A 20480-nucleotide genomic window follows, 5' to 3' on the forward strand; every position below is an offset into this window, starting at 1 on the left:
CAGGTGTGAAGGTCTTGAGGTGGGACAAAGCCAGGGTGACCCCAAAATTGATCAGAGGCCATGGGACTGGCCTTGGCATATTCATTAAATCAAGGTTCTTTGAGCAGCGGTGTGTGCCAGGCCTGGGGCTGGTGGTGCGTTTTGGGTACCCTGGAGAGGAGCCTGCCCCATCACTGCTGTGGAAGGGCTTAAAGGTGAATGGGGAAGATTAGATGATGAAATATACATATGTGTATGGCAAGGATTCCTGCTAAAGGGAAACTCAGTCTCTCTCCTGCCTATGTCTCCTGGTCTCATTAAGTAATTGATCTGCTGAATCATTGCTTCATGGATTCATAGATTCACTTCTTAACTGCATGGTTAGTTAGTTCATTCATTCATCTAACAAATCTTGATGGTGGCTTCCTCAGAGTCAGGCACTGTGTAGGGTCTGGGGAATGCACGTGAACAAGACGGATTCCTCCTTGATCCTGGGAAACATGCCCTCTAGAGGGGCAAGACAAGGACGAATGCACGGAGGAACTCAAACAAGACCCATGAGACTGTAGAGACAGGAAACAAGAAAACTTAAGCTTAGGCAAGGAGGAGAGGGGAGGAGGAGGGGGAGGGGGTGGGGGAGGAGGGGGAGGGGTGGGGGAGGAGGGGAGGGGGTGGGGGAGGGAGGGGGGAAGAGGAGGAGGGCAGGAGGGAGAGGAGAGGAGTGGAGGAGGGGAAGGGGAGGGGGAAGGAAGGGGAGAGCAGGGGAGGAGGGACAGGGGAGGGGGAGGAGAGGGAGGGGAGAGGGAGGAGGGGAGGAGGGGGAAGAAGGAAGAGACCACCCCAGGAAGATCAGAGGAATAGCTCGTGCAAAGGCCCGGCGCCTGGTGAGCTTGCATCTCAGAGGGAGGCCTGCCCTTTCTCAAGGGAGTGAGCAGCAGCCTGCTTGTGGAACACGTGTCTTGCCCCTAACAAATCGCCCCTAACTCAATGGGGCCGCCAACAAAGAGGTGCCCGGGTCTCTGGCCACACACAGCGTGTGCGTCTTCCTGGAAGCCAGCAAAGCGCAGCCTCCCCCGCCCCCAGCTCCCGGGCTGGCACGGCCTCCTCCCTAAGGAGGCCCCAAGGAGCAGGCGGCTGCGCGGTGGGAGAGAGAACAGGGCTGCTTTATGAAAGCCCTACAGGGCGGCCGTGGGCAAACAGAAGGCCCGAGTGTGTCCACGGCGGGCAGGCCGGGAGCTCAGAATAGCTCATTGAGCTTCGGCGGCTGGGCCAAGAGTGCAGCCGGGAAGAAACAGGTCTTTATGAAGGGGAGGCCCGGTACAGCCTGAAACGAAGAATGCGCACGCCAGGCCACCCATCTGCCACCCGGGCCCTGGGAGGCCGCATGAGCATGCGCAGATGCAGCGAGTCTCGATTCATCATCCATAGGAAGCTGTTTTACGTGGGAGAACTCACCTCCAGTCTTCCTTCTCTCCTCCTCCCCCAGGACAGAAACAAAATTAAAAATGTTTCCACCGGCCGGGCGCGGTGGCTCACGCCTGTAATCCCAGCACTTTGGGAGGCCGAGATGGGCGGATCACGAGGTCAGGAGATCGAGACCATCCTGGCTAACACGGTGAAACCCCGTCTCTACTAAAAAATACAAAAAACTAGCCGGGCGAGGTGGCGGGCGCCTATAGTCCCAGCTACTCGGGAAGCTGAGGCAGGAGAATGGCGTGAACCCGGGAGGCGGAGCTTGCAGTGAGCTGAGATCCGGCCACTGCACTCCACCCTGGGTGACAGAGCGAGACTCCGTCTCAAAAAAAAAAAAAAAAAGTTTCCACCGAAAGGTGAATAGTGCCTCACAAAGCTGTGTCCTCCTCGCCCCCTGAGCTGAAGGACTCTCCAACAATTTTAGAAAGCAGGTGCCATTCTGCAGATAAAAAGACTGAGGGCCAGAAAGCACCAGCAACTTGGCCAAATTCACAGCTAGTAAAATAATGGTACAGGAGGCCGGATGCAGTGGCTCACGCCTGTAATCCCAGCACTTTGGGATGCCGAGGTGGGCACAAGGTCAGGAGGTCAAGACCAGCCTGGCCAACATAGTGAAACCCCATCTCTACTAAAAATACAAAAAATTAGCTGGGTGTGGTGGGGGGCACCGGTAATCCCAGCTACTTGGGAGGCTGAGGCAGGAGAATTCCACGAACCTGGGAGGCAGAGGTTGCAGTGAGCTGAGATCACGCCACTGCGCTCCAAGAGGGGTAACAGTGGGAGACTCCGTCTCCAAAAAAAAAAAAAAGGAACAGGGATGGAACCAATCTCTGCCTGAATGCCATGCCCATGTATTTTATCACCACAGTATGTGTGTGTGGTACATTGTGTGCGTGAGGCATCTGTGGGATGCATGTGTGCACAATGTTTGTGTGTGTGGTATGTGGCATGTGTGTAAATGATGTGTGTTGTGTGTGCATGTGTGATGTGTGGCGTGTGTGGTATGTGGTGTAATGTCTGATACACGTACATGCATGTGTGTGTGCTGTGTGTGCATGTGTGTGTGGTGTGATTGTGTGTGATGTGTGTGCATGTGTGTGCTATGATTGTGTGTGATGTGTGTGCATGCGTGTGTATACGATTGTGTGTGATGTGCGCATGTGTGTGTGTTATGATTGTGTGATGTGTGTGCGTGTGTGTGATGTGATTGTGTGTGATGTGTGTGCATGTGTGTGATTGTGTGTGATGTGTGTGCATGTGTGTGTGGTATGATTGTGTGTGATGTGTGTGCATGTGTGTGATTGTGTGTGATGTGTGTGCATGTGTGTGGTATGATTGTGTGTGATGTGTGTGCATGTGTGTGTGGTATGATTGTATGTGATGTGTGTGCATGTGTGTGTGGTATGTGTGTGATGTGTGTGCATGCATGTGTGGTATTGTGTGTGATGTGTGTGCATGTGGGTATGATTGTGTGTGATGTGTGTGCATGTGTGTGTGGTATGATTGTGTGTGATGTGTGTGCATATGTGTGTACAATTGTGATGTGTGTGCATGAGTGTGTGGTATGATTGTGTGTGATGTGTGTGCATGCGTGTGTGGTATGATTGTATGTGATGTGTGTGCATGTGTGTGTGTGGTATGATTGTGTGTGATGTGTGTGCATGTGTGTGTACGATTGTGTGTGTGTGCATGCGTGTGTGTATGATTGTGTGTGATGTGTGTGCATGTGTGTGTGGTATGATTGTGTGTGATGTGTGTGTATGCATGTGTGGTATTGTGTGTGCTGTGTGTGCATGTGTGTGGGTATGATTGTGTGTGATGTGTGTGCATGTGTGTGAGTATGATTGTGTGTGATGTGTGTGCATGTGTGTATGATTGTATGTGATGTGTGTGCATGTGTGTGTGGTATGATTGTGTGTGATGTGTGTGCATGCATGTGTGGTATTGTGTGTGATGTGTGTGCATGTGTGTGGGTATGATTGTGTGTGATGTGTGTGCATGTGTGTGTGGTATGATTGTGTGTGATGTGTGTGCATATGTGTGTACAATTGTCTGTGATGTGTGTGCATGAGTGTGTGGTATGATTGTGTGTGATGTGTGTGCATGCGTGTGTGGTATGATTGTATGTGATGTGTGTGCATGTGTGTGTGTGGTATGATTGTGTGTGATGTGTGTGCATGTGTGTGTACGATTGTGTGTGTGTGCATGCGTGTGTGTATGATTGTGTGTGATGTGTGTGCATGTGTGTGTGGTATGATTGTGTGTGATGTGTGTGTATGCATGTGTGGTATTGTGTGTGATGTGTGTGCATGTGTGTGGGTATGATTGTGTGTGATGTGTGTGCATGCATGTGTGGTATTGTGTGTGCTGTGTGTGCATGTGTGTGGGTATGATTGTGTGTGATGTGTGTGCATGTGTGTGAGTATGATTGTGTGTGATGTGTGTGCATGTGTGTACGATTGTATGTGATGTGTGTGCATGTGTGTGTGGTATGATTGTGTGTGATGTGTGTGCATGCATGTGTGGTATTGTGTGTGATGTGTGTGCATGTGTGTGGGTATGATTGTGTGTGATGTGTGTGCATGTGTGTGTGGTATGATTGTGTGTGATATGTGTGCATGTGTATGTGGTACGATTGTGTGTGTGAGTATGATTGTGTGTGATATGTGTGCATGTGTATGTGGTATGATTGTGTGTGATGTGTGTGGTATGATTGTGTGTGATGTATGTGCATGCATGTGTGGTATGATTATGTGTGATGTGTGTGCATGTGTATGTGGTATGATTGTGTGTGATGTGTGTGCATGTGTATGTGGTATGATTGTGTGTGATGTGTGTGGTATGATTGTGTGTGATGTGTGTGCATGTGTATGTGGTATGATTGTGTGTGATGTGTGTGGTATGATTATGTGTGATGTGTGTGCATGCATGTGTGGTATGATTATGTGTGATGTGTGTGCATGTGTGTGAGTATGATTGTGTGTGCATGTGTGTATGATTGTGTGTGATGTGTGTGGTATGATTGTGTGTGATGTGTGTGGTATGATTATGTGTGATGTGTGTGCATGCATGTGTGGTATGATTATGTGTGATGTGTGTGCATGTGTGTATGATTGTGTGTGCATGTGTGTGAGTATGATTGTGTGTGATGTGTGTGGTATGATTGTGTGTGATGTGTGTGGTATGATTGTGTGTGATGTGTGTGCATGTGTATGTGGTATGATTGTGTGTGATATGTGTGCATGTGTATGTGGTATGATTGTGTGTGATGTGTGTGGTATGATTATGTGTGATGTGTGTGCATGCATGTGTGGTATGATTATGTGTGATGTGTGTGCATGTGTGTATGATTGTGTGTGATGTGTGTGGTATGATTGTGTGTGATGTGTGTGGTATGATTGTGTGTGATGTGTGTGCATGTGTGTGCACATGCTGCCTGGTTGTTCCAAGGCACATCCAAAATCTCAACCTGGCCAGGCCAGCCGGGGTAGGCCACCACGCTCACTCGCAGCAACTGGTGGGGAAGCAGGCCACAGGGTCCCACCTGCCAGAGCCTGGAGCTGGGTGCTTGCTCTTCGGGCCGCTGTTTCCTTCACTTGTGGGGCCCTCCTGGAGTTGGGTCAGTCCCTGGCAGGCCGGTGAGCAGGATGTGGAGCTGGGCCCCATAGTGGGTCTTCCCAGCCCCTCAAAGAGGGACCCAGTGATGGCAGAGCTGCGATGGCCCATCCACTGCCCCAGCCTGTCGTCCCCTGTGTCCTCCCCTAACTGAAGACCTTCCTGGTGACACACTGCAAGCCAAGGCCCCAGGACCGGCCTCTCACTGCTGCCTCGCTCCCATGTGTTCCTTGGTACCTGGCGCTCTGACAGTGCCCCCAGTCACCTGGGCAGGTCCCCACCTCCCTGCCTGTGTAAGCTTTCCTTTCCTGGGGCTCCCTCCCTTGCCTGATCCACCTGGCAGCTTCCTTTGCCCGCTCTGCCAGGGCTCTGCCAAGGCCGAGGCCCGAGGCCGCCTTCCCTCACTCCCAGGCTGACTCCTGATTGCTGCCGGTGCTGCATCCTCTGAGCAGTCCAGCCCCACATGTGTCCCTCTGGCCCTGCCGGCGCTGGCTCAGTGGCCTGTGCTAACTCAGCTGGCCTACCCTCAAGCTGCTCCCTGCTAGGGCAGAGTGGCCACGGTGGGTGTTCCCGTTACTTTGGCTGAGCACATTCATTCAGCGCACAGAGTCTGTGGGTCAGGAATTTGGCCAGGACACAGAGGGAATGGCTTGTCTCTGTGTCATGACGTTTGGGGCCTCCACTGGATGACTCAGAGGCTAGGGCTGGAACATGGAGGCTGGGTCGCTGCTATGCTGGCTGTCCGGGGGGCCTCGGGTCCTCCCACGTGGCCTCTCTGTACAGTCCGGTCATGTGGGCTGGCCTGGGCTTCCTCGCAGCGTGGTGCCTGGCATCTTTCAGAATGAGTGTCCCAAAGGATAGAGGAAGATGCGCAGGAGACCCACGGGGTGGGCCGAGTGTCCAAGTCACGCTGTGCAGAGGGCATAGGGATTTGTCACTGAAGAGCACGTGACCTGCCTGTCCCCAGAGCCTGATGCCAGGCTGGCCCCAGCAGGTACTTGGGAGACTTGTGGTGGTCTTTTGAGCTCATGTAGTCCCCATCACAGACTCCAGATGAGGAAACCGAGGCCCAAAGAATTGCAATCATTCACTCAAGGCCCTCAGCTCTGGGGACCCTCCCAGCTGCACCACACTGGCCCCCAGTGCCCAGAGACGGGAAGTCCAGGGGCTCGAGGCCTGGGTGTCAGTGTTGACAGCAGGCAGAGCTGGCCAGGCCCCTCCTGGGGTATGTGGACAAATGCTTGAACCTTGGCAGGTTCCAAGCACAGAGCGGGGTCAATGCACATTTGTGATGCGTGTGTGTCCTTACAGTCATGCTCTGTCACCTGGTGACTCCCTCGTCCCCCCCAACTTCAGTCAGGGACAGCCTGAGGGATCTGTGGCAGTGTGGTACAGACTGCGGTGCAGACTGGACCTGTTGCCTGCGGGCAGGCCTCAGGATGAACGGGCGGCCACTGAGTGTAACTCCACCCTGAGTTACTCCATTCAGTTACTCCCAGGGAAGTGCCCAGTGGCTCCTGCAGTCCCCAGGATAAAGGCCACAGTCTTTAAAGGTGGGAGTCTTTGAAGATTCTGCCTGCTCCCTGTCCTCCTTGCCAGCCTCAAGTTGTCAAAGCCTCAGAGGTTCCCATACCCTGAAGTCAACATCAGGAGAACAGGGTGCCCACGCTCTCTGCAGGCTGCGGGGGTCGAGGCCAGCAGCCTGGCTGCCGTGCCCAGCTCCTTTGCGGCTGGTCTTGGGCCCCAGGCGCCCTCCAGGGCTCTTGCCTTGCTCGGCCTGAGCTGGTCCCTGTCTACAAAGCAGCGCCTCTCACTCCCTCCTCGTGGCCTGGGAAAAACAGGAGAGGGGGAGAAGTGTTAGGATGGAGGCTTTGACCGGGATGTAGACAAGCATGGCTACCTCTGGACGGCCTGCTGAGCTGCCCATCAGGGGCTCCTTGTGTGAGGCCAGGAGCCCACTGGGAAGTAGCTTGTTACAGTGGAAGAGAAAGTCATGGGGGTCAAGTTTGGTCACAGGCCAGCAAGCTTGGCTGGAGGGGAAGGGAGACTTGGGCAGGTGGAACATCAGCTTCAGGCACTCATCGGACCTCTGGCCAGGACCCCACTGGCATCAGCCGCTCATCCGACCCCTGGCCGGGGCTCATGGCTCTGCCAGAGCACTGCACTGGGAAGGGGCTGGAGGGTCCACCCATACTCACTGCTCACAACGGCCAAGAGGGTGAAGCAGCCCAGGTCCACGGACAGAGTGGCTAAGCCAAGGGGGGTATGCACAGCATGGAGTAGTACTCAGCCCTAAAAAGGAAGGAGATTCTGATACAGGCTACAATGTGGATGAACCCTGAGGACACTATGCTCAGTGGTCGAAGCCAATCACAAAAGGATGAATACTGCAGGATTCCACTTCTGTGAGGTCCCTAGAGTTGTCAAATTCATAGAGACACAAAGTAGAATGGGGGTGCCAGGGGCTGGGGCGTGGGGAATAGAAAGCTAGTGTGTAATGGGGACAGAGCCTCAGTTGGGGAAGATGAAAATGTTCTGAAGATGGATGGGTGGTGATGGTTGTTGTGCATTAATATGTATGTACTTAATGCAAGTAAATTGTACTCTCAAAATGGATAAAATGGTAAATTTATGTTATGTGTATTTTACAATTTTAAGAAAAAGATAAAAACTGGCTAAACTGAAAAAAGTCAGTAAGAAAATAAAAACAATTACATTTCCAACTTAAATGTCTTTCTGAACTATTTTATTTTTTGAGGTAGATACTATTTATTATTTCTCATTCTGCAGGTGAGACATCTGAGGCTTGGAGATGAATGTTATACAGATGGGCAGTGGCAAGACAAGACTTTGGGCCATGTCTGACCACGACGCTGCATAGTTTGTCTTCCGTTCTAGAGCATTCTTGTGTGTGCCACTCCATTCCTCAATCCCGCAGTACACACAACATAGCAAGTTTGTTTTCTCCCTCCCTCTCATTGGCATTTACCACCTTTCTTGAATTTTGGATCGAATGTCTGAACAATTTTGTAAAGCAGTAGTGCTGGCAGTTGAAAATTGAAAATCAGCATGTTCCAAACCACTCCTAATTCTCACATCACTAGCAAACACACATACACACACAGACACACACACTCACACACACACTCTCGCACCTTCCATCTTGCTGGCTCTTATTTCAATTAATAGTGTAACAGGAAACAATTTCTTTTCTTTTTTTTTTTTTTTTTTTTTTGAGACGGAGTCTCGCTCTGCCGCCCAGGCTGGAGTACAGTGGCCGGATCTCAGCTCACTGCAAGCTCCGCCTCCCGGGTTTATGCCATTCTCCTGCCTCAGCCTCCCGAGTAGCTGGGACTACAGGCGCCCGCCACCTCGCCCGCCTAGTTTTTTGTATTTTTAGTAGAGACGGGGTTTCACCGTGTTAGCCAGGATGGTCTCGATCTCCTGACCTCGTGATCCGCCCGTCTCGGCCTCCCAAAGTGCTGGGATTACAGGCTTGAGCCACCGCGCCCGGTGAAACAATCTTCTATTAAGAAAGTCTACCAGAAAGTGTTTTCAAGTCTAGGAATTGTGACAGATATTTAAGGAGTCTGGTGTGTGTGTGTGTGTGTGTGTGTGTGTGTGTGTGTGTGTGTGTGTGTGTGTTTGAGATGAAGTTTCGCTCTTATCGCCCAGGCTGGAGTGCAGTGGCGCAATCTCTGCTCATTGCAACCTCCACCTCCCAGGTTCGAGCAATTCTCCTGCCTCATCCTCTCAAGTAGCTGAGACTACAGGTGTGCACCACCACACCCAGGTAATTTTTGTATTTTTAGTAGAGACAGGGTTTCATCATGTTGACCAGGCTGGTCTTGAGCTCCTGACCTCAGATGATCCACCCGCCTCGGCCTCCCAAAGTGCTGGGATTACAGGCGTGAGCCACCGAGCCCGGCCGACTCTGGTGTTTTTTTTTTTTTTAACATGAGAGAACACTGAAATGGGTTTTCTGAGTTTGCCAGTACAAGTCTCAGATTGAGACAAAAAAAGAGTAAAATTATTCTGCGACTAAAGTATTCTGCAACCTATTACAACTAAAGTAATAGGTTGTCTTCTTTAGGTGTGTGTGTGTGTGTGTGAGAGAGAGAGAGAGAGAGAGCTGCTTGAAGGCACTGGCAGGCTGCCAGTATCTGAAGAGCTCCTGGACCAGGGTCTCAGGAAGGACAGAGACCTGGGGGTGGCCTGATGTTTGGGACTGTTTCCACCTCAGAGACATTTGGTGATTCGGGAGGACACTGGGACCCTAGGCAATGTTTTTGGTGGAGTTGGTGTGGGGTGTGCAGTGGTAAATGTCTCCCTTTGCTTGGGACCCCAGAGGCCTTGGATCCCAGCAGGCAGGGTGAACTGGAAAGAAAAGGAGCACAGGGCAGGTGTGACTCGGGGACAGCACTCAGATGCCAGAGTTGATTCATTAAGGTTCAGCGGACTGAGTGAGCCTACCATGAAACAAATGCTTCTCAGGCCAGACGAGGAGAATCAAGTCCGATGATATCTTGTTTATGAACTGCATCTAGAGCGTAAGGATGGAGCAGAGATGAAGGGGAAAGGTTGGAGGAAGACGCATCTACAGGCCCTGGCCAAGGGAGGCGGGAGCTGGGCTGACCGGGGAGCAGCCTGTGGGCCCTGGAACCCTTCCTACTCTCCTTGCCAGCACCTGCTCATCCTCAATGTCCCTGTCATTCCCTCAGTGGGCACGTTTTCAGTGCCTTCTCTGTGCTAAGTGCCATAGTGCCACGGTGCTAGGTCCCTAGTGCCAGGTGCCACGGATTCAGAGTAGACAAAATGGAAAAATGCCACAATCTTCCTCCTCGTTGGGGAGACAAACTGTACATAAATAAATGATTGTGCTCCTTTTGGGTAGAGATAAGAGCCAGGTGGATACAAACAGGCCTTGTCTCCTGCCCCCACCAGACAGGGCACTTCCAAATTAGCACCCTCTCTGCCTCCCTCTCCTAATTTCCTACCCCCACCCCATGCAAGAATAGCCACTGTGCCTTGGGCTGCAGCTGCCGTCCCCTCTCTGTCTGCACACTGGGAGCCCCTCAAGGATGGACATGATCTTGGGGCTCTGAATTTCTAGTGCCTTGACCGTGGGAGGATATAGGGCTTTAGTTTCCTGAAGGCAGGAGCTGGACCAGCTGTTTTCAGGCCTTTCCTGCTCCTGCAGCGCCCCCTGGTGTGACAGGAGCAGTCTCTGCAGCCACCGCGGACCCCACACCCCACAGCCAGAGGGTCCTCGCATGTTTCTCCATAACCAAGTTCCCTCCCGCCGCCTCCCAGCCCGCCACTGGAACCCTTGCTTCCCTTGGATGATGAACAGTATAGAGGAGAAGCTCTCATTCTCCATTAGTGGGTCAAACGGTTTCAGTCACTTTGGGAAATGGTGGTTTGTGTGTTTTTTAAATTAAATTATTTATTTATTTATTATTATTTTTTGAGACAGGGTTTTGCTCTGTTACCCAGGTTGGAGGACAGTGAGTGGCGTGATCACAGCTCACTGCAGCCTTGAACTCCTGAGCTCAAGTGATCCTCCTGCCTCAGCCTCCCGAGTAGCTGGGACTACAAGGCCCAAGCCATCATGCCTGACTAATTTTTGTATTTTTAGTAGAGCCGGGGTCTCACTATGTTGCCCAGGCTGGCCTCGAACTTCTGGCCTCCAGTGATCCTCTGGCCTAGGCCTCCCAAAGCCCTGGGAATACAGGCATGAGCCACTGCGCCTGAATCTGGACAATGTTTTTTAACTTCTCAGCACATAAAAGGAGTCTTCTTAGAAGGATAGTTTTGCAAGTTCTGTAGCAACATCCCAGGGCACAATTAAGAACAAAGCCCCGTTGGAGCCCACAGGAATGTCTGTGTGGTGTTTGACTGAACCTTGGGTCAGACTCCATTGGATTGGGTGTCTGACTTTCTCACGCACTGGCCTGCCCAGCTCTTGGGAATGGTCTTACAACTACTCACTCTGCCCTTGGAGCATAAAAGCAGCCATAGATAATATGTAAACAAATGGGCATGGCTGTGTGCCAATAAAACTTTATTCACAAAAACAGATATTTCTTGAAACATGAGACATACTGACAGGAAAAAGCTGAATAATGCTCTGGAATTTACAGTGTTAAACTAGCTTGGCTAAACAGATGTCGGAGGCCTCATGAGAAGATGGAAAGTGAGTTCCTAAGGAATTTTTCTTGCTGCTGAAAGTGAATAAGGAAAAAAATGGGCCTAGGATGTTAGACAGGGAGTTCAGGTCACCAGCCCTCCCTGACAATGAGACCAACAAGTCACAAGCAAGTGGGGCCCAGCTCATCATATGTGCCTTGTCACCCCACTTTCTGTATCAGAAATTTCTCATGGGCTCTTGTAGCCGTATCTTCTAAGGGTCTGGCTTACAATACTCTGTGGTTAATAAGAACTAATATCCACCTCGGCACTCCCACAGTGCATTCCCAGTGCTCTGTCCATCCCCACTGCTACCCAACCCATCCAAGCCACCGGCGTCTCTCCTGCGCCACTCAACAGCCTCTTAAGTGGTCTCCTGCTTCCCTTTCCCCACTCCAAGCCACTCCTGCATGGAATGCAGCAGCCAAAGAGGCCTTTAAACAACATACATCAGACAGATTGGGCTTTGCCTAAAGCTCTCTTTAGCTTCTCTTCACATTGGAATAAAGCCCAATTTCTGTTCTCTGGCTCGAGCTGGCTCCTGCCCCCTTACTTACTCCCCTGCAGCCTTCCGTTGACCCTGAAAGATGCCCCATAGCATCTTTCCCTTCATATGAGGACATGTGAAGGGGACATATGAAGTGTCCCCTTCATAGTGCTTGCTACAGTTTGTGATATGTGTCTGTGTCATTATCTGATGGCTGTCTACCTTATCCACCTCCAGGAATAACAAGTGGATGTTAGCTCTGCCCACTTAGCTGCATACTCAGCAAGCAAGTAGCACATCCCTGGTACGCTCACATATCTGTGGAATAAGCGATTATCAGAATGACTGAGTGAATGAACCACTTCACAAAATCTAGGCACCCCATAAGGAATGCAAGATAGAAAGGCAGATAGAATTCAGTCAGACTAAGGGCTTGCTCAGAAATCAAGCACCATGAGAGGACTAGGACACAAAGAAAAACAAGATGTGGTTCTTTCCCAAGAGATGGGCAGGCCAGTGCGTGACAAAGTCAGACGCCCAATCCAATTGAGTCTGACCCAAGGTTCAGTCAAACACCACACAGACATTTCCGTGGGCTCCAATGGGGCTTTGTTCTTAATCGTGCCCTGGGATGTTGCTACAGAACTTGCAGAACTATCCTTCTAAGAAGACTCCTTTTATGTGCTGAGAAGTTAAAAAACATTGTCCAGATTCAGGCGCAGTGGCTCATGCCTGTATTCCCAGGGCTTTGGGAGGCCTAGGCCAGAGGATCACTGGAGGCCAGAAGTTCGAGGCCAGCCTGGGCAACATAGTGAGACCCAGGCTCTACTAAAAATACAAAAATAAGGCCTGCAATTCTAAAACAATTATCGTCTGGCCCTTTTGGGACTTTGCTGGCCCCTGCCTGTGATCAGTTAGCAGGTTCACACTGGGCTGCCTGACTCCAGCATCTACAAGACTCCTCCCATTCCTCAAAGATGTGGCTTCAGGGAAAAGCCACAGGTGCTCACTAGCTCATTTGTACCCAGTTATATTTGGTACATACACCGACTCCTGCATACCAGAAGCTGCCCTTGGACTAAGGGGATATCCTATGGACTCCTGAGACTCTTGGCAATTTTTGTGCTAATGCATGTGGGAGCTAAGAACAAATTAACTGACGCCAGTGTGATGGTGCCTCCCTAAAGCTTTATTAGACCCTATTCCTATCCCTGTTTATACTTCCGGAATGTGGGGGAATGCCAGACCCCAGCAACAGAGATGGTCTGCAGGAGTCATCCAGGATGACATCTGGGCCTCCTCCTATAGCTCCAGGGGTACGAGCCCTCCTCCCAACTTGTTACGGACTTAAGAAGAGGTAGAAGGACCCATTTCCCAAGATGCAAAGGGCGCTCTTGGTTCTCCAGCTGGTCAGAGTTAGGATGAAGAGGCAGGAGCCAGGTGGTCTAAATGTGGCAGTACCAAGGAGAGTGGGGGTGTGTCTGGCCTCCCCATCCCCATTCTTAAGGCAGACACACCTTCAGTTAGTATGTCTTGCACTGTGCAAACCAGCTTCAATTCCCCAAACAAGAAGGCCCTGCACAAATCCCTATTTGAAAAGCTCAGGAATAACACTAATTAACTACAAGAATTTCAGAAGCCAGGGCCCCTTAGAGATAAGCTGCACATATAATCATGCTATCATCTGAACCAGGACTTTTTACTTTTAGATGGATTGCTAGAATATTTTATGATTAGCATTAAAAACTTAAGCTGAATATCATTTTCTTACTGGTTATTATACTTTTTAATTTTCTCAACCCAATTTATTTTTTTTGAAGGGAAATTAAATATCTAAGCATTATACACCTGTAACTAATAAAGTTTTACTTTACAGCACACTTATTAACTTATGCTTTCTGGAATTTAAGGTTTCTATTATGCAGATATTAAATCTTAAAGTTATTATAATTTTTCATAATTTGTCCTAATTACTGCTTTTTTTTTTTTTTTGAGACGGAGTTTCACTCTTGTTGCCCAGGCTGGAGTGCAGTGGAGCAATCTCGGCTCACCGAAACCTCCACCTCCCAGGTTCAAGCGATTCTCCTGCCTCAGCCTCTCAAGTAGCTGGGATTACAGGCATGAGCCACCATGCCTGGCTAGTTTTTTGGATTTTTAGTACAGATGGGGTTTCACCACGTTGGCCAGGCGGGTCTTGAATTCCTGGCCTCAGGTGATCCACCTGCCTCGGCCTCCCAAAGTGCTGGGATTACAGGTGTGAGCTACTGTGCCCAGCCCCTAATTACTGCTTTTGAACATTAAGTGAAAAATCTTTTAGCAATGTATTGTTATGTAAGGAGGCTATTTTCATATTCAGTGACTATGTCATCAAAATATATGAATTACTTATAGGGGTACCAGCAGTTGCTGAATATTAAATGTAGGTTACTTGTTCTTTCAGCTTCTACATTCAGAGTTCCTTAATTTGTAGTCAATGAACCACCTGAATAAAAAATGTTAAGTATGTGACAGTGAAGGTCCACGAGAGCTAGGTGCATAATTACATGATCAGATTCTTCACAACACACAGCTAAATGAAAATACAGCTACTCTATGAATCTCGAAGACCTGTGATGACACTGAAAATGACACAAAAGCAACCTAAGCTGTATGCTTTTTTAGCGTCTACTATTTAGGAGGGCCACCTTATGAAATAGATTTGAATCTCAAAAAAAGACTACTGTATCTGCAAGAAAATCCTAATACCATTCACTCACACAAATGATTTAACTCTCCATTTCAAGGGGAAAGAAATATACCATGCTCTGAAACAGAAGCTATAGCTTTTCGCATTAGTTCTCTAAAGGAGGTATACTCAAGCCCCTCTTCTTTATCTCACTACCCAAAGCATATGAGCAATACGCCTATTTCGAACAAACACAAGCCAATATGTGAAATTCTTTTCAGAAGGAAATCATGTCCAGTAAAACTTAAAATTTCTATTAATATTTAAATTATAAACCAAAATTGGCAACCCACACACACACATATATATATATTTGCTATGGACAAATCAAGACTGTGAGGTCATACGTTCAAATACAACTTTGGAATTAGTCACAAAAAAATCAACATATTTTCTCAGAAATTGTACCATTTCCTTTGGTTTACAATCCACGCTACAGGAGGTTTAATCTTAAATAATGTACCATTTACCCTAAGAGTAGGGTGCAGAAAACTGAATGACTACTAGGATTGAACAATAACAAGGCTTTAATGGCTCAATTTTCTTACGATTATACAAACATACAAATCTTGAAAAGGTAACGCCGTGTAGTAAAATCCATAAAAATAACAGTTTTGCCACAGTGCAGAGCAAGTTCATTCAGTTTGATTCCCCATGCCCTCGCCAAGCAGCTTTCTGATTAGAGCTGGAAGACACAGGCTGGGCGCGGAGGCGACCCTGTAGTCCCAGCTACTGGGGAGGCTGAGGTGGAAGGATCACTTGAGTCCAGGAGTTTCCGGCCAGTGTGGGCAACATAGCAAGACCCCGTCTCTTTTTTTAAAATTGGGAGGCATAAAGTCTATACATTCTACACTGAATCATGAATACACTACGGAGTGTGTGCAGAAAGTAAACCCTGAAATCCCACACTCCAACATCATGTATGTCCATGAGCAGGATTTGCAATTCACTTCATACTGGAGGTAAGCACCTCAGCTGGGGTCCTCTTGCCGCAGTGGTCAGGCCGTCAGAGCTGAGGCCTTTCACTACAAGGGAAGTAGTCTTCGGTCCGAAACAGGACGGGGGCTTCGTAGCCGGCTTGCTGTGGCCTCGAGGGAGCAGACTTGCTAAAGAGCGAGGGCACGTTCATCGTGTGCAGGAGCTTCTTGAACGCCCTGGGGAAGGTGCCCAGCTCGGCCTCGGCCTTGGTGACCTGCTCCTCCATCCTGGCTACGCGGCCGCCCACCATCCTCACGAAGGCCTCCAGCCGGTCGATCCTGCTGTAGATGTGCCGCATCTCGGCGGCCTTCGCGTGGATGCGCGGCACGCCCTCGCTGACGACTTGGGAAGAGTCGCCGCGAAGCATGTCCAGCATGCCCACGAACTCGTCCACTCTGGTGAGCAGGTCCTCCAGGCTCGCGTCCAGGGCCTCGACCTCGGGCCGCGCCCCTGCCCCAGGCAGCAGGCAGGCGGCGTAGCCCGCAGCGGCGCGGTGAAGCAGCGGCAGGTCGCGGCCCGGCGCACCGTCCTCCGCGCCCTCATCCTCCCACGGCCCCGAGGCGCTGCTGTGGCTCTGGGACACAGTGCCACTGTCCCCGCTCCAGGCGGCGCCCTGAGGCTCGGCCTCTTCCGCCAGCCCCTCGGGCGGCGCTCCGCTATCTGAGGAGCTACCCTCCATAGCGACCACCTTGCTATGCAGCGCCCGCTTCCGACCTCCGCGCGCTCACGCTCACGCACACGCACGCACGCGCGCTCACGCCTTTGCTTCCGGCGGCCTGAGAGCGCGTCTGTGCACGCGCACCCACCTTTGTTTCCGGCCTCCCAGCGCGTTCACGCTCACGCATGCGCGCTGCGGTTTTCTCACGCCCGCGCTCACATTCAACCTTTTTTTTTTTTTTTTTTTTTAGCGAAGGTGTAGCAGGAATACAACACAGTGCATATATTTTAAATGTGCACATTGATGACTTTGTACACATCCATACAACCATGCATATTCTATCCAGACCAACTGTTAGGACATGTCCAACACCCATGAAAGTCTCCCTTCTTTCATTTCCTTTTTCTGTTTATAGTAAAATAAATGAGATAAACAAGACGAAACACAAAAGGGACGCACCTTGACTACTTTGGATGATTTTTAAAGTCCTCAGCTTCGTCTGATTGCAAATGGTGTAAAACTAAGAAATAGTAATACTTTCCAAGCAAATATCAAATCCAGGGTACTGCCAGAAGAAAACAAAGATGAAGTTGAGATTTGACGGTAAAATCCTTTAAAATCTCATAAAAAGCAAAGATTGTGCCTCAGGATACCATTCACTTAGACTAACAGCTCCTTAAAGAGATTAATGGTGTGGCTCAATCAAACAAAATTGATGGACTTTGGTTTGAGTCCATCAATCAAACCACAGGGCCTCCAGAAGGCTTAAGGCTTGTTCCTCAGTATTAGCAGAACCCCAAAATAGATAGAGATGGACTTATCTCAAAGGGATTTGTAGGTTGCACTTTTGTCTAACGGAGTGAACCCTGATGAGATTCACAGGAGACCTATTAAGTTTTTTAAAGATAATTATATTGACACAAACATTGCAGATTGGACTGGAAGGGAAAGGCCTTTGGAGCCCCTCTCCCCAAACTTCTACAAGCAGGAATCAGACTGAGAAAAAGACTCATTAGCAAACACATGGTACATTTCATGAAAAAGGAAGTATAACCAGGAGCCCAGATGGTAGAACTGGGAGTCATGGAGTCCTAGACCTTGAGACTGGATGGCAGAGTTACCACGGACTGGTAACTTGTTTGTACTTCCAATTTCCCCCTTTTTGAACAGGAGTGGTAGTGGCTATCTAGTGGTAGTGGTAGCGGAACAGGTCTGTAGTGATTATCCTGTGCTGGCCCCACAATTGTGTATTCGAGGCATGGGGGCGGAGAACTTGTCTCCTTAGCTTCAAAAGTCTACAGATCAAGAAGAATTGTACTCTAAGAGCTGAATTTAAGGAACTACGCTCAGAAAGCCTCATCTACATCTGATCTAATTTAGAAGACAAAATTCTGGACTTAAAGCTGATGTGACAATAGGATAGTAATACTTAAAACTACATGATATTTTTAAAAATGTAACTTTTGGGGACCTTGGATGGAGTGGTTAGCATGTTAAAATGGCATGAAGAATTGGTAGTCAGAGGACAAACTGTGATTGCTAGCCAGCCTTCAAGATGACTCCCAGTGGTTTCTTCCTCCTGGTATTCTCACTCTTGTGTATTCCCTCTTGTTGAGTATGTACTGGACTTAGTGGCTTCACTTGCTCATAATAAACTGAAGAAGACAGAAGCGATGTTGTATGATTTGGACATTAGTTCATAAAAGGTAGTGTGGCATCTCTTTCCCTCCAACCTGAGAAAGGAAAATAAATCTTACAATCACTAAGCTAAAAGAAAAGTCAAGTTGGAAACTGCTCAGGGCAAACCTGCCTCACATTCTATTCATGGCCACTCCTCTGCTCACTGAGATAAATGCATATCTGATTGCCTCCTTTGGAGGGCGAATCAGAAACTCAAAATGACCGGGCACGGTGGCTTACGCCTGTAACCCCAACACTTTGTGAGGCTGAGGTGGGTGGATCATTTGAGATCAGGAGTTCGAGACCAGCCTGGCCAACATGGTGAAACCCTGTCTCTAAAAAAAATACAAAAATTTAGCCAGTCGTGGTGGTACACACCTGTAATCCCAGCTACTCGGGAGGCTGAAGCAGGAGAATTGCTTGAATCTGGGAGGAGGAGGTTGCAGTGAGCCGAGATCATGCCACTACACTCCAGCCTGGGCGACAGGGTGAGACTCCATCTCAAAAAAAAAGAAAGAAAGAAACTCAAAAGAATGCAACCATTTTTCTCTTATCTACCCAAGACCTGGAAGCCCCCTCCCCACTTTGAGTTGTCCCTCCTTTGCTTTGAGATGTCTCACCTTTCTGGACCAATCCATCGTTCCTCTTACATATGTTGATTGACGTCTCATGTCTCCCTAATATGTATAAAACCAAGCTGTGCTCTGACCACCTTGGACACATATCATCAGGACCTCCTGAGGCTGTGTCACGGGCACACATCCTCAACCTTGGCAAAATAAACTTTTTAAATTAACTGAGACATGTCTCAGATATTAGGGGTTCACAAACCACTTGCTCTGGGGAAACCAGCTGCCTTGTTGTGGGCAGCTCCATGGAGAAGCCCATATAGCAAAGAGCTGAGACCAACAGCTAGAGAAAAACAGCCTCTTTCCAACAACCACATGAGTAAGCCATCTTGGAAGTGGATGCTCCAGCCTCATTCAAACTCAGATATGACTGCAGCCCCAGCTGATAGGTTCACTGCAACCTCATGTAAGATACTAAACTGAAACTACATACGATAATGCTATGGTCTGAATGTTTGTGTCCTCATATCCCAATTCATATGTTTAAATTCTACCCCACAAGGTGATTGATATGGTTTGGATGTCCCACCCAAATCTCATGTTGAAATGTAATCCCCAGTGTTGGAGCTGGAGCCTGCTGGTAGTTGACTGGATCATGGGGACAGATTTCTCATGAATGGTTTAGCACCATCCCCTTTGTACTGCTCCTGTGATTAGTGAGTTCTCATGAGATCTAGTCATTTAACGTGTGTGGCACCTCCTCCCACCTCTTGCTCCTGCTTTGGTCATGTGACATGCCTGCTCTCCCTTTGCCTTCTGCCATGATTATAAGTTTCCTGAAGCCTCCCCAGAAGCCAAGCAGATGCCAGCACCATGCTTCCTGTACAGCCTGCAGAACCCTTAGCCAATTAAGCCTTTGTTCTTCATAAATTACCCAGTCTCAGATATTCCTTTATAGCAATGTGAGAACAGCTCAACACAGTGCTGGTATTAGGAAATTGGGCCTTTGGGAAGTGATCTGGTCATGGGGTCAGAGTCCTCATGAATGTGACTAGTACCCTTATAAAGGATATAAGGCCAGCTGCAGTGGCTCATGCTTGTAATCTCAACACTTTGGGAGGAAGAGGCAGGAGAATTGTTTGAGGCTAGGAGTTTGAGACTAGCCTGGACAACATAACAAGACCCCCGTCTCTACAAAAAAAATTTTTGTTTAAGCTGGGTGTGGTGCCATGTGCCTGTAGTCCCAGCTACTCAGGAGGTGGAGGCTAGAGGATCACTTGAGCTCAGGAGTTTGAGGCAGTGAGCTATGCTCATTCCACTGCACTTTAGCCTGTGCAAAAAGAGCAAGACTCTGTCTATAAGTAGTATAAGAGGGCTGGGTGCGGCAGCTCACGCCTGTAATCCCAGCACTTTGGAAGGCTGGGGCAGGTGGATCACCTGAGGTCAGGAGTTTGAGACAAGCTTGGCCAACATGGTGAAACCCCATCTCTACTAATAATACAAAAATTAGCCAGGCATGGTGGCAGGCACCTGTAATCCCAGCTACTTAGGAGGCTGAGGCAGGAGAATCGCTTGAACCCTGGAGGCAGAGGTTTCAGTGAGCAGAGACTGCATCATTGCACTCCAGCCTGGGCGACAAGAGTGAAACTCCATCTCCAAAACAAAACAAAACAAAAGACGTATAAGAGAGACCCCTTGCTCCTTCCATCCTCTGAGGTCACAGCAAGAAGGAACCATTTATGAACCAAAATACTAGTTCTCACCAGACAGAATCTACTAGCACTTTGATCTTGGACTTCCCATTCACCAGAACTGTGAGAAGCTGGCCACCTTATGGTATTTTGTTAGAGCAGCCTAAATGCACTATGACAGATAATAAATATTTTACAGCTGCTAAATGTTGGGGTAACTGGTTATGCAGTAATAAACTATTGAAGGAATATGCTACCATTTATTCATTTTATTTATTTATTCTCCTGTTGATGAACATTTGGTTTGTTTTAACTTTGGGGCTATTATAATAAAGCTGCTGTGAATATTCTTGTATATGTATTTTTATAAACAATTGCATTCAAACTCTCTTAAGTGTATAACAAGGTGTCAATTTGCTAGAACATAGGATTGGTA

General features: G+C 48.9%; 1 protein-coding gene across 1 annotated transcript; it reads right to left on the bottom strand.

The window, feature by feature from the left end:
- Positions 1-14977: 14977 nt before the first annotated feature.
- Positions 14978-16157, bottom strand: BLOC1S4 (biogenesis of lysosomal organelles complex 1 subunit 4). The gene has a single exon (XM_005554432.4). It carries the CDS (start codon positions 16123-16125, stop codon positions 15475-15477), a length of 651 nt encoding a protein of 216 aa, XP_005554489.2. The 5' UTR covers positions 16126-16157; the 3' UTR covers positions 14978-15474.
- Between the last annotated feature and the right edge of the window lie 4323 nt (positions 16158-20480).

Source organism: Macaca fascicularis, chromosome 5 (genome assembly GCF_037993035.2).
Source record: "Macaca fascicularis isolate 582-1 chromosome 5, T2T-MFA8v1.1".
Taxonomy (NCBI): Eukaryota; Metazoa; Chordata; class Mammalia; order Primates; family Cercopithecidae; genus Macaca; species Macaca fascicularis.